This window comes from Cottoperca gobio, chromosome 17 (assembly GCF_900634415.1).
Source record: "Cottoperca gobio chromosome 17, fCotGob3.1, whole genome shotgun sequence".
In the NCBI taxonomy this organism is placed as follows: Eukaryota; Metazoa; Chordata; class Actinopteri; order Perciformes; family Bovichtidae; genus Cottoperca; species Cottoperca gobio.
In genome coordinates this window covers 14,504,850-14,518,518 of record NC_041371.1, presented here as the reverse complement: position 1 = coordinate 14,518,518, position 13,669 = coordinate 14,504,850, and the positions used below count along the sequence as shown (strand labels likewise).

The following is a 13,669-nucleotide window of genomic DNA, read 5'->3' as shown; positions in this document are numbered from 1 at the left end:
GGTTTGTTTGTTTGTCAGCAGGATTACAGAAAAACTGCGAGCCGGATTGACATGAAAGTTGGTGGAAGGGTGTACCCAAGGAAGAACCCATTTAATTTTTGGAGTGGATCCAAACCACGTGGCAGATGCATGCATTATTTTTCCCTTATGGAAACTGCCTTGGCGGAGATCTGCACTCTGAGTGCTCTTCTAATTTAATCATGTTTCCTTAAAACATACCTTTTTATATTAATGTCCCTAACATTTCCACTACTGTCATTAAAAGCCTAATTAACATTTTAATATTTATGTTAAGCTCTTAAGTTTAGTTTTAGAAAAAGATTGATTAAATACTCATAAAGTTAATCCTGGATTACTGTTGTCATTTAACCAGAACCTGATGTTTGATGATCTTGACCAAATGTTTTAACAGTGTGATGCCCCTCCCTCTGCCTACTGCTGGTGTGTGTGGTTTGGCATCCCGGTTCAGGAGCCACTAAGCAGAGAGAGAGAATGGACATCAGGAAATGGTATTCACCTGAGTAGCATTGGCCTCAGTACACTTAAGTGGCTTTACAGCTGTCGTCACTCTCTACTTTTCCTCCACATGCTATTATAGTTTGCTTTAAGGTTTTGTCCTGCAGTCCACTCCTCCACCCTTTGCATTCAAGACCAAATTAACTAAACTACATTTTTAGATGTATTTGAGCAAAATTCTGCACTCTGCTATTCATGTCAACTCTTTTTTGAACTCTTACCAGCCTTGTTGAGTTGACCTTGTCTGCTCTTGATTAGGCGATAGTGACTTTACGCTATGAGCATTTACAGCCTCTTGAGCTGGAACAGATTTAGTAATGAGATAATCCTCCTCGCATCGCCACTAGCTGCTTCTTTGTACTGCAGTGTGAAGTTAGCACTATCTGTCTATGTGGGAGAAACCACTGTTCCACTTAGCTGCCATCTGATTACACTCTGCTGTTTCATACAGTAAACACACAACCCTGCACACACGACTGTGTATTCGGGAAGATTTAAAGTGCACACCCCTGCGCCAATCACGCAAAAAACACACACTTTAATGGACTGCGATATCACTATGGCATCCCGGCTCTCACCTTTCTCTCTGCCTCTCTCTGTTCCACTTCAGTGAAGACAACAGGCTATCCCTGTCCTCCAAAGCCACACACTCCACATTTGCATATCAATTTACTTTTTAATATAATACTCTGTCACTCGAGACCCATTTGTCATTCTGCTAGCAAGCTCCCACCTTCATAGAACTCCATCCATATATTATCGTCGCTGTAGCCCCTCCCCCCTTTTTCCACTCCCTTCTTACCCTTTAACTCTCTGGGGTGTCACATTCTTTCTTAATTCTTCCTTTAAGTAAAACCATTCGCTTTTCCAATAACCCATTTATCCTCCCCCCCCAACAGGCCCTGTCCTCCTCTCTCTTTTTCTTTATGCTGTTTTTCTTTTTGATAGAGAGAGTGGACACTGGGAGCTGGAAAGAGAAATAAAGAGAGAGAGAGAGGTGGAGAGGGAGATGGAAAAAGAGAGTGCTGACAGGCAAGAACGCACAATGGGGGTCCAAGCCTGCATACCAACTAACAAGCAATCAGATGGAGGGGAAGAGCGAGGAGAGACGGGGGAGGCAGCCATATAGGAATAGAAACTCGAAGGTTAACATAAGGGAAGTGCAGCGAAAGAGGGGTGGGGCAGTGTTGTGTGCTGCAACAACAGGAGCTGAAGATAAAAAGAAATAGAGGGAGGACATATTATCAAAATAAATCGAAATGGATAGAATAAAAAGAGAAGCAACAAGGAGGAGATGTCCAACCTTACATGTGCAGGAGAGAAGATGATAGAAACCAGGAAGGATGGAGATGTTGAATATTGGCTGAAGGAATGGAGGATTAGGAATGGACAGAGCAACACTATCAGCACATAGCTCCCCCGTATAGCAGAGTATAAGAAAGGATAAGAGAGTTGATGGACAGATTTAGAGCAGATGACAAAGAGAATAGTGTCAGTCAACAGTGTGGCTGCAGGACGTGTCCTGAGAAAGAGGGAGAGAATAAAAGAATGGACTAAACCCAAAGAGTAAATTGGAAAAAAGGAGGCCAGTCAGTAGTAAACAAAAAAATGATTAAACTTAAAATCCTCATGCCACATTCTTTTAGATTTTTTTTCATATATATATTTTGTATTTAATACTTATATTACATGTATTTATATTGTTTTACCTCTTTAAATCTCTTTTTTCTAATTTTTATTTTTATTCTTATTCTAATTATTCAACATTAGCCTTCCAGCACACATTTCACTGCACACATTGTGTGAGCATATAACAGATGCAACGTCTGAATCTGGAACCTTGAGACTTACAGACGGACACAGGTCAGAATGCAGGTGGCCTGTGTTGTGTATGAAAACACACAGTGAATCAGGCTGAATTATTAAACCTTTAAGAAGATTATGTATTGTGCTAAAGCAGGCTGCCTCCTTTTTCCTTTCTGATATTGTCACTATTATTATGCCAAGTCTTCATGTATTGGTCTATTTAGCCTTAAGCTTTTTCTGGTAGTCTAACTCTAAGCTTTAAAGAGTGAGAGACCACATCGACAGCACTGAGCTGCACTGATTTGTACTTCCTCTGATAATTAAAAGCAGCACTCAGTGATTCTGCTGTCATGTTAGTTTGCTGGGGCTGCTAAAGCCTGGCAGTGCAGTGTGAAATGAACAGAATGACCTCTGTCAGGTGTAGATGGTGTTACGCACAAATGCTATACAAGCTGATACAATGTTTTTAAAGCCGCAACAGCCTGCGGTTCTTATGAAAAGTGTCTGCTGAGCCACTACAGCCCCTGTCTGAATCAGACTGGAAGTGAGGGAAAAGAAGAAAGGGAAGAAAAAAAAAAGTGTATGAAGGTGGGAGGGTGTGAAGCAGAGTAATCGAGGGAGGAAAGAGTGTGGAAATAGAGAGAACATAGGGACGGAGAAGAAGAGGGATGCAAAGAGGAGATCAAAGGAGGGGGGAACTTTGGCAGGATAAAAAGCTCAATTATTCACTAACGGCAGAGAAAGGTTAAAGAGAAGAGCTAAATATGGACGGTGGGATAACCTTGAAACAAAAAACAACAAACCAAAGGTGAACTAAGTTGTGTGTGGACGATGATGTGTTGATGACAGAAGGAGAGATAAGGCTGTTTGTCTTCATGCGAGTGAATAACCTTGGACTAATGTTAACCTGAGATGTGGAGAGAGCTAATAAAGGGTGTGTAGTTCTGCTGCATGCTATCGCCTAGTTTGTTTTATATGACTGGCCACCTTTTATAGGATTAGAGGCCGGCTGCTGGCTGCGAGACGGGAGAAGAAATTGATACACTCCGAGACAAGGAAGAGTCAGAGGGGATCATTCATACAGAAACATACTATGTTTCCTTTCCTCTCCTCTCATCTCCTCTCCTCTTTCATTTCCTGTCCCTCCACATTATTTTCCCGCCGCTAATCAGAATGACTAGAAAAATGAAATCAGTAAATCATTAGTCACCCCTACGGCATGACACAATGAAATGACACATCTATCCTCCTTTCTCCGCCACCCACTCACACATAAACACACACACACACACACACACACACACACACACACACACCCTGCTGCTCTAATCATTGCTCATGATAATGGTGATTCCATTTAATATCAAGCTATTAAATAAAAAATAATTACTGAGAATGAAATCAATGGATTAAATTTACTCTCATTATTTGACAGCGAAATTAAGCCTCAAAAACAAAACACTTTCACTGCTTGGACGCTAATAAACTATGAGGTTCATAAAACATGATTGCAAATAATGAATTAAGAGTTAGCATGAGAAAAACAAAACTAACTGACACAAAGTCTGGGTGATGAAACGCTCAGGAACACAAGTGAGTAAGATTTCTTCCCCTCCCTCTGTCTGTCTCCACCTTGGACGTGTTTGGCACCGGCTCAGCAGTCTCTGACCACAGTGTAAAAAGATTTACTCAACTCTGGCTAATTATTAGGAAGGGAAAATGATTAGCTGGAGAGTTATGAGTAATAAATCTGTCTATGTTTCATTAACAACCTGTTTGGAAACATTTCATTTAGCTCCTGCTCATTAAAGAGAGTGGTAATGGAAGGGAAGGAAAAAGAAAGGAAAGGTGGCGGGGAAGCAGCAAGGTCTGGAGCAGGTCTGCGGTAATTGGTGTAATGTAGCAGAGTTTCTTTAACAACCCGGTAAAAAGGTCAAACGAGAGAGGATGGGAAGAGTGAGAGACGGAGACGAGGAGCATGTCATCCTTATCATTTGGTGAAGTGTATCTTTATATTTGCTAACAGATCAGCGTGTAGAAACTAATCCCCCTAAATGATGTTACTACACCGGCACAACTTGATTAGGTCACGATCGTAACGTGCGCCAGTGTGTGTGTGTGTGTGGATCCGACAAATGTATTTGAAAGCGCTATAAACTTTGAAAACCCCAACCGAAAACAGTTTGGGATTTTTCTGATGTTCATAGGACATTTGATCAATCCCACTGCAACATCTGCTCATTTGCATAACGCCTGTGTGAAATTGTTTTGCACCTGCGGCAACTAGCTGCGATTATTGCAACGTTTGTAAGCTACTTTCCAGGCATTCTGCTGACAAAACTTCATTCAGCTACACCCTACAGCTTAGCTGCATTAATTGAAAGCACCGGCATCCAAGCAATACATACAAATCTGTCTAATGACATTACACACGCGTCCTCATCGCATATATGCACACACAGCTCCCCGTACTGGCCTGTTTTGTTTCAGATACACATAATCGCCTGGCAGCCAAATTGTTATTAGTGCTATTATCAAGCAAACAGTCCAACACCACCCACAGGGAAGGGAATGTATTGGCTGGTTTTCTACCGCCACTATATTTACCATAAGTACCATTTGGCAAACAGGGGTCTATTATTTGTGCCTTTTTGCGCATTTTACTCATTTGTTATTCTTCCCCACATCCGTGCTAAAAAGCCTTCACCAATTGTAGTCTTTGATGTTTTTTAATTTCAACTTCTCGCATCTCTTTTGAAATCCAAATAAGCAGGCACACACACACACATACACACACATGTTTGAGCCGTTTTACACTCCATTAGTGTTCTTCAGTTTCTCACAAGCCTCTTTCTCTCGCTACCTCTTAACTCCGCTCTCTCTTCTCTCGACAGCATGTTTTCATCAGCGCATGCTTCCTCTCCCCCCCCCCCCCCCCATCCTTCCTCTCCTCTTTTGTGTCATTAAGTTTTTAAGAATAACCATGGGCTGCTACAACAGATGCTGCCGAGGTAAAAGGGCTTACGCGCGCAACAACAGAATATGCTATTGTATTGAAAAGGTAGAGCTCTCTATTAGTGCGACTGAGAAGTTTATTCTGCTAGAATCAGCCACGTTATGGTGACATCTTATTCCTGCGTGGCTTTCTCTCTCTCTCTCGGCTTGTTCTTTTTTCAACTCTCTCCTCAGAAAAAGGATGTTTTTCACCCTACAAAACTAGGCTTGTTGCATCTGCCTCTAAGTTATTATTATTTTAGGATTTTCAGACATTTTCTTTAACAGATTGCGGCCCTCCACTCCCGGCTGAATATCTCCAGCTCTGTTAACGGATGCACTCCATAAAGGCAGACTAAGCAGATGAGATGGCTAAAAAAACCAAAACTAATACAACAAGCATCTCATTGATGGAACAATTTCACACTGACTTCTCACCAAAACTCCCACATTAAAAACTCACACACACAAAACAAAAAAAACACAGGAATTTGGCGTACAACACCTGCAGCTATTCTGAAAATGAGATGGTTGCAAGGCTGGAGAATCATTAGACTGCAGACAAAACAAAGGCGAACACACTCACATACACACAGATGCTGGGAGGCAGAAGCTGTAACATGTTTAACAAGGAGTGAAAGAAAGTGAGGACCGAAGGGGGAGAATGCTTTTTGAGTGAAAGGCCATCTGCTGAGTCCATGGTGATGCCAGTCGCTTGCTAGCTTCCCATCGCTCGCACCTGCCAGCCTGCCGAGGCACCCTCAGGAGGACAAAAGCACCAACTTCACACACCACAAACAAACATTTGTGCGCATAAACTCGCAGAGCAATAATGGCACGCACACAGCAATAACTGGTGTGATTTGTCAGCGGCGTGCTGCGTCTGAGGGGCTTTCGACATTTTTTCATGTTTTCCCTCCTGCGGTAACAATAGCATAACAGCACTTTATTAAACGAGAACAGGACAGAACAGAATGGCCTGCAAATCAGCCCATTTATGAGGCATAGCTGTGCAGCACCCTGCCAGCCAGGGCTGTGTGTGTGTGTGTGTGTGTGTGTGTGTGCGTGTGTGCGTGTGTGTGTGTGTGTGTGTGTGTGTGTGTGTGTGTGTGTGTGTGTGAGAAAGACAGAGAAACTGTATGGGCATTTATTGTTATTTTATAGTTCAGTGATAACATTCTCCCTATCAAGGTGTTAGAAATGTGATTTGGATTGTGGATACAATAGGTGAACTAGGTGTAAAACAAGAACAAAAAGCTTTCCAGCACTTGTATCCAGTCCAGTGATTATTGGGGAAATGATTTAAACAGCTGACATTTAGGGAGAAAAAGGGCCTTACAAAGGGTCTGGTGGGAAATCATTTCAACCCTGGCTGACTCTCAGTGTCAATTTCAATTCCAATTTAATCATCGTCCACACTGAACCGGTCTCAGGAAATACATCAGATTCTCGATACATTACGGAGTGTGGGGGGGAGGGGGGTTTATCCAAATGTAAATTTTGGGTACGCAACAGGAAATGAAAGCCAGAGAGCTAAATATGAAGCATAATGAAGAGAAAAGCAGAAGTAGAGAGTGTGCTGAACAGAGTGAAGAGAGAGAGAAATGGACTGATTAACAGATAAGATGGAAGGTGAAAGAGAGAAGAACAATCCTATTTGTATTTTATTTCTCCCAGTTCCTCCAAAACCTGAAGTATGACACTCTTATTGCACCTTAAAGTGCAATCGCCCCCCCATCATCTTTCCAACCCTCTCTCTCTCTCTCTCTCTCTCTCTCTCTCTCTCACACACACTTGTAATCTACCTTTTCATCTTTCGCTCCATGCACCTCTCCCCTTCTTCCCGTTGTGCCTCTGGCTTTCCTCCTCCCTTCATCCATCCCTTCTCTTTCTCTCTCCATCCATCCCTCCTCTTTCTCTCTATCTTTCACTCCATCTCAAAATGTAGCTCTCTAGTGGCGCAAACGCACTTTAGATGTATTTCCTCACCCCGCCCCCCCTCTTGCCACAGTCTATCATTCCAATTCTAATACGCTCTCATTTTATCCTCCACTTGTGTTGCTTCTGTCCATCTCTCCCCCCCCCCCCCTTCAGCTCTCTCTTTCCCCTGCTCTTGTCTCTTTAGTGATGTAGCTTTGATGCTCACCTCATTCCCCAGCTACAAACACACCCCCCACCTATACACTGACACACACACATTTTGACAGATGTACAGAAGTTGTTTAATAGAAAGCAGTAATCAACACCACTTCCTCCCAAGCGTCCCCCACCTCTGAAAAGGTAGAAAGATAGAGACGGAGTGAGGGGAAAAAGGAAGCGAGGGAGAGAGAGAGAGGCCTGAAATTGATGGCCGTGCATCGACCCTTCTGTAAAACCTAGTTAACACCTCCCCAGCCTGTGAAACCTGATTAGTTGAGTGTGAGCGTGTGTCATCATGTGTGTTCATATAATACTGTGTTTAACAGGTTGTTTTGATGCTTACATGCACAACCTCATAATTCCCCTCTGATTATTTCTTTTTTGATGTGTTCCTATTCATGTGCTGTGTGTGTGTGTGTGTGTGTGTGTGTGTGTGTGTGTGTGTGTGTGTGTGTGTGTGTGTGTGTGTGTGTATGTGTGTGTATGTGTGCCGTCTCCACTGATTACATCCCTCCTAGTCAATAGCGAATAGAGCACTCAGCCTGATAAGCAATCACCTGAATCAATACTAATGTTTTTAGTGTGTGTATATTAGTGTGTGTATATTAGTGTGTGTATATTAGTGTGTGCATGTTTGTGTGTGTGTATTTCTTAACATGTAGCTAATCTAGGCGGAGCTCATAGAGGATAAACATTTAGTTACAGGCACGGTAAATCACAGATGCTGTCATCCCCCTTTCTCCTCGCCTCTGCTCTCTTGCCGTTGTACCTTTCGTCTTGGTCCATAGAGAGTCCATGCTCTTCACATGCAGAATAACACCGCCTTTAGTTTTGGCTTTGGCAGCCGTCTAAATGTCGAAGTTGGCTTTGGCACACCCACATGTTGTAATCCCTCAGAAAGAGGCAGAGTGATATGAAGTAAGACCAAGTGGGAGATTGTGCTTTACCCCCGTGTGTACATTAATACGCAGGAACAGAACCAGATACGCCCTCTGCATATGATTACTGACAGATTTGCTTAGCACATGCATGAGCTATTGTTTTCCTCTTGAGAGAGCGAAGTTGTAACCTCGTGGCAGTACTTCCTTAGATGTGGCACGCAAAGTTCTCTCAGCTTCAACTTTAAGATACTTTGTTGGTGAACCTATAATGTGCCACCAATGATTACAGCTGTCAGTGGCATAATCTGAAAGCATCACATGATGGTTTTTAAATTGTATAAAACCATATTAGGGAATAAGGCTAGCGATATTCTCGCTATTGTCAGTAAAACCAACAATTTGTTGGAACGTCTCTCAGTACTTTCCACTTCCTGTCTGTGACCCCAAGCCCATACGTTCATACTGAAGATGTAAATCTTTAAAAATAAGACCACAAATATATCATTTTAGTTTAAGGAAATGCTAAATCATTTCCTAAAGCAGCTGCGCACTGTAGCTTTTCACCAATGTAACTCAAACGTTGGCAACCAGTGCATTTGTTGGGAACTAATTTTAGCTGTGGATTTGATGCTCCAGTGAACATTTATGGCAGCAGAGCCGAGTGTATGAGACTGACTCGAAATAAACTACAGGGCCCATGTTCGTTGTAACAAAAGAATATGTCAGCCAGTGCAAAAATGTGGCTCTTTTATGTGTTTTCGGACAACAGAGGTCCATGTAACAGAGGAATATTTATAAGTTTTAAGATTTATAAGTAGTTATTAGGATGAATTTGTCATCTGTTAATATAGAATATTACCAGAATTATCCTCCTGTATTTCATATGTCAAATACATAATTAAAAAACAACCTCATTTATGGTTGTTAGATCTTTTCATCCCATCATCATGTGTAGAAGACCTTAGTGTGTTTCTTTTTTTCTTTTTCCTACCTTCCGCTGACAACGAAGCAAGTCACCAGGAAGATGAGGAGAACGATTCCCCCGGCGATGGACACAGCCAGAATGGTGGACTGGTTAGGGTCCCCGATAGCAAAAACATCTATATAGGACACAAAGGGGAACACAGTGAATTAAGAAACAAAAGCATAAAGCAGGATGGAAACAAGCTGTGGAAAGTGAGAGGAGAAAAGAGATGAAGGGAGGTTGGGAGTAAAAAAAAAAAAAGCCAGCAAGGTGAGTGCGGCGGGGAAAAGAGAGAGAGAGAGAGAGAGAGAGAGAGAGAGAATGAAATATGATAGCATTAGAAAAGGAGATAAAAGACAGAGGTTGAAGGAGAAGGAAAAAAGAGAGAGCAAAAGAGAGCGAGGGAGGTGGATGGAATAGTAAGTAAGGTCCTTGATGAAAAGCGCTCTCCCTCTCTGCATCGCCTATGAGAGTGGACGTGAAAGCCATTCCCTTTCGGCCGCACTGTCCAAATGGATATGTTAACATTGCACATAACAAGGCGACCGCCGAGAACTTTCTGCAAAGATGCATCGATTTTTACGCCACACCAATCGAGCCATTACTCAAAACAAATACCCCATTTATCTGGCTTAGCAAAGCATGAGCTGACACGTGTGTGTGTCTGTGTGTGTGTGTGTGTGTGTGTGTGTGTGTGTGTGTGTGTGTGTGTGTGTGTGTGTGTGTGTGTGTTGAAGAGGCAAATGAATGCCCCAAGGCAGCCACAGATAAGCATTGATCTCCTATTACATTAACTGGCGCGCACATACACAGCCTTCTTTAACAGTCAATAGAATTGATCTGATTTGATAACCTCGATATGATTGCTATGGGGTCATCTGAATGTGGCAAATCTTGTATTTTACAGCACTGGACTTGACTATGAACCTGCTGTATGAAGGCTCAGTAAACAGCTTCATACTACCCCGAGTCCTGAGCTCCATAGGTTGCAGCAGTCACAATCTTTTTCACAGTCACATTCCTGATTTCTGTTGCAACACGACTAAAAACCCAGGTCTTTATTGATTATTGATTATGATTAGTAGGCTAATGTGTGCCGGGTGTATGCAACACAGAACAATATAAAGCGCAGTGCTATACATTAACTGATTCATCCCACTCTGCCTGCCGGTCTGGGAATCAATGTTCACTTTAAAGAGCACATTATTGGGCCTCTAAAGCAGAAAATCCTAGAGCACATAATGAAGCGTTAATTAAAGGCAATGACAGCAAACAAAGGAGAAAAGGACAAGTGACAGAGAGATGGAAAACATCACAACAGTGATGTACGCCCCAGTTGTTTGTGAGGCGAGGCATAGATTTCTCTTTTTGTGTCTCTTCTTCTTTATCAAAGTTTATAATATGGAATACATTTCTAAATGTCACACTCTACACACACTGGTGTAGTAGTTGCAGGCGTGGGGGAATAAAACCAGTACGAATAAAGGAGTCAGATGTCAAGTTTAAACTCATTCATGAGGATGCCTGGTGTTTTCATTCTCTGTCTTTCGAATTCATGGTTGTTTTTATGATTTCTGTCAGGTGCAAACTTCTGCTCCCTTTTATTTTGTTTTGCTCCCGTCGAAAGCAAGTTTGTTTTTCCTTCATTGCGAATTTGGGTTTTTTCTTTTTACCTGATACGTATGTATTCTAGGATACTTTCAAGACGCTGGTTTGTTTTCTCTGTCTGATAACCGAACTGAAGAAGCCATCTGGATGAAAAATTTGCTTTTTTGCTTTTTGATTTAAGCTTCAGGACTCTTACAGTACTGAAGTGTAATACAATATGCCAGTACTCTTTGCTCTGCAGTTAATGTTTGTGCTTTTTGTTCTAATTGTATTCTGCATTAACACTGTGGATTGTTATTAAAGAACTGACATGTCACTACTTTCAGTGCACTGCCTGCTATTCCAATTTTCAGCTGAAAACCACAAGGACGTTTTAAAAAGAGAAAAATAGATAAAATAACGATCCAATTGCACAAAAAGAAGGAGAAAAAAGCAAAACTGAAATGATTAATTCCTTATGAGTATTATTCATCTCTTTACCTTCGTGGCTGGTTTCCAATTCGATCTCTCCACCATAGCTCCCATAGCCCCCGTCGGTTCGAGCCCGGACCCTGAACACGTAGGTGGTCCCTGGCTTCAGCCCGTCCACTGTCATCATGTTGGAGCGAGTCTTCAACACTGTGTAGTTCTGCTCCCGCTGATTCTGAAGTGGATGAGAGAGAGCGATAGGAGAGAATGTAATACTAAAGTCAGTGGATAATATTAAGTGTCAGAGAATAATGTCATTGTGGATAAAAAAGGGCTAAAATTATAGATATACTCTAAAGAGTTATATAAAGAGCAATGGACTGTGGTATCGAGAGGGACAGAAAAAAAACCTGGGAAAGTCTGAAAATAATAGAAACCTCAATTTGTTTAATGTAAATGCCTCCAGGGACGATACACACCTCACTAAGTTTTCATTTGTTCATCACTGGACCATTTGGCCGCATTTATACATGAGCATCTGTCAAGTCCCAAATCTTATCCTCTTTACACATGGGGGCAATATGTGGTTATTCAAGCCTCACTTGGTTTCGTTCCTTGACTACCTTGTAGGTGTGTGTGTGTGTGTGCACTTAAAAATGTGTGTAGGAGGATGAATATAGAATAAGTGTCAGTAATTCCCTGCAGAGAGGCCGATACTCTACCTAATGGAAGACACTCTACAACAAGGATTAACACTATTTTACTGCTGATGCCCGCCAACACACACACACACACACACACACACACACACACACACACACACACACACGCACACACACACACACACACACACACACACACACACACACACCGGCTTAATTTCATCACCTTGGTCGTGTTTTATGAGGTTTGTTCGACAGATGTGTGGTTAATTGGCTTGGTGTGAGCAGTAGGGGAGATGTGAGTAATAGAGAGACAGGGAGAGAGATGTTTTGATGAACAAGTCATTACGGGCATGCCCTAAGGCTAATCCCACATCCTACGAGGCTAGACGACATGTAGATGAAGAGTACAAGACCAGGGGAGAGTAACATGTTGCGTTAACCCGGTGAAGAGTTTTAGCATTGAACTTAAAAGAATATTTTGACGTTTTTGTAAATCTGCTTATTTACTCTCTTGCTGAGAGTCAGATGAGAAGACTGACACCCCTCTTCTATCTGTACGCAAAGCCAAGCTACAGCCAGTAGCCTAGCTTAGCACAACACCTGGAAACAGCTTGTATGGATCTGTCTAAAGAACAAAATCTGCCTACAAATCTATGCAGAAACTGAAGTCGAAGAACATGTGTTTGCCATTTTACAGAGGGGTATGTACCAGACTATTTTCTTGGCCAGGACCAGAAACTTCCTGGATTCTCGGCTAGTACAAAGGCACACTTTAGTTTTTGTACGGATTAAACAAAATAGATATAATGTGGACTTTTGTGAGCTACAGAGATGCTGCTAGGTGGAATGATTTCATCTTTGACACAGCAAGTCGAGCTGCTTCCCCCTGTTTGCAGTCTTTGTGCTAAACTAAGCTAACCACCTCCTAGCAATAGCATCGTATTTACAGCACAGACATGACGGTATCGATCGTCTCATCTAACTCTAAAAGGAAAGCGAATACCTCCCAAAACAAACTGATCCTTGAAGTTGTTCCACACCGTCAGTTTTTAACAGACTTTTCTGTTACAAATCTGAAATAACAAGTAAACACGTGTATGCCCCTTTAAAACAATGAGCTTGTGTGCGTCTCTCTCACCTTCTCATAGTAGATGACCTCATACTCCACTATCACTCCGTTGGGTCTGTCTGGACCCTGCCAGGCCAAAGTCACGCTGTCCTTGCTCCTCCTCTCCTTCAACACTACGCTCACTGTAAAAAACAAACAAAACAGGAACAAGAGAGGAGTGCATGAGCAACAACGAGAGAATAAAGTTCAACGAGATGAGAAAATAAAATTGGAAAGAGGCAGAGAGAGAGTAGGCTGTGCGGGAGACGAGAGAGATTTCAGATGGCTACCTACTGTGCTATATAATGAGAAGACCCTTATTGGAAGTGCTTGTCATGTATTTCTGCTAATGAGAGAGAGCTTACAAGCTGTTTAATACATGTGTAATTACAGCATTCTACGATGTGTGTACATGTGACATGCGTGTGTCTGGGGTGTGATGTGATGGTGTTATTAATGTGCAAACCTCGAACCCTGCAGCTTCCTACCCAGCCTTCCCACATTAGCGCACATGCTCGTGTGGGTTGAAAGTCTGTTTTTTTGCTTGTGTATAAATGTGTGTGTGTGGGGCACACTGTAG

General features: G+C 42.2%; 1 protein-coding gene across 2 annotated transcripts in view; it reads right to left on the bottom strand.

Annotated features, from left to right (window-relative positions):
* LOC115022054 (ephrin type-A receptor 3-like) overlaps positions 1-13,669 on the bottom strand; it is an 82,716-nt gene that overhangs the window by 22,754 nt on the left and 46,293 nt on the right. For both annotated transcript variants that reach the window (XM_029452864.1, XM_029452865.1), the window contains exons 8-10: positions 13,120-13,232; positions 11,389-11,551; positions 9,328-9,436 (exon numbers count right to left, since the gene is read on the bottom strand). In XM_029452864.1, coding sequence (XP_029308724.1) covers positions 9,328-9,436; positions 11,389-11,551; positions 13,120-13,232 — 385 coding nt within the window. The remainder of the gene's footprint in view (positions 1-9,327; positions 9,437-11,388; positions 11,552-13,119; positions 13,233-13,669) is intronic.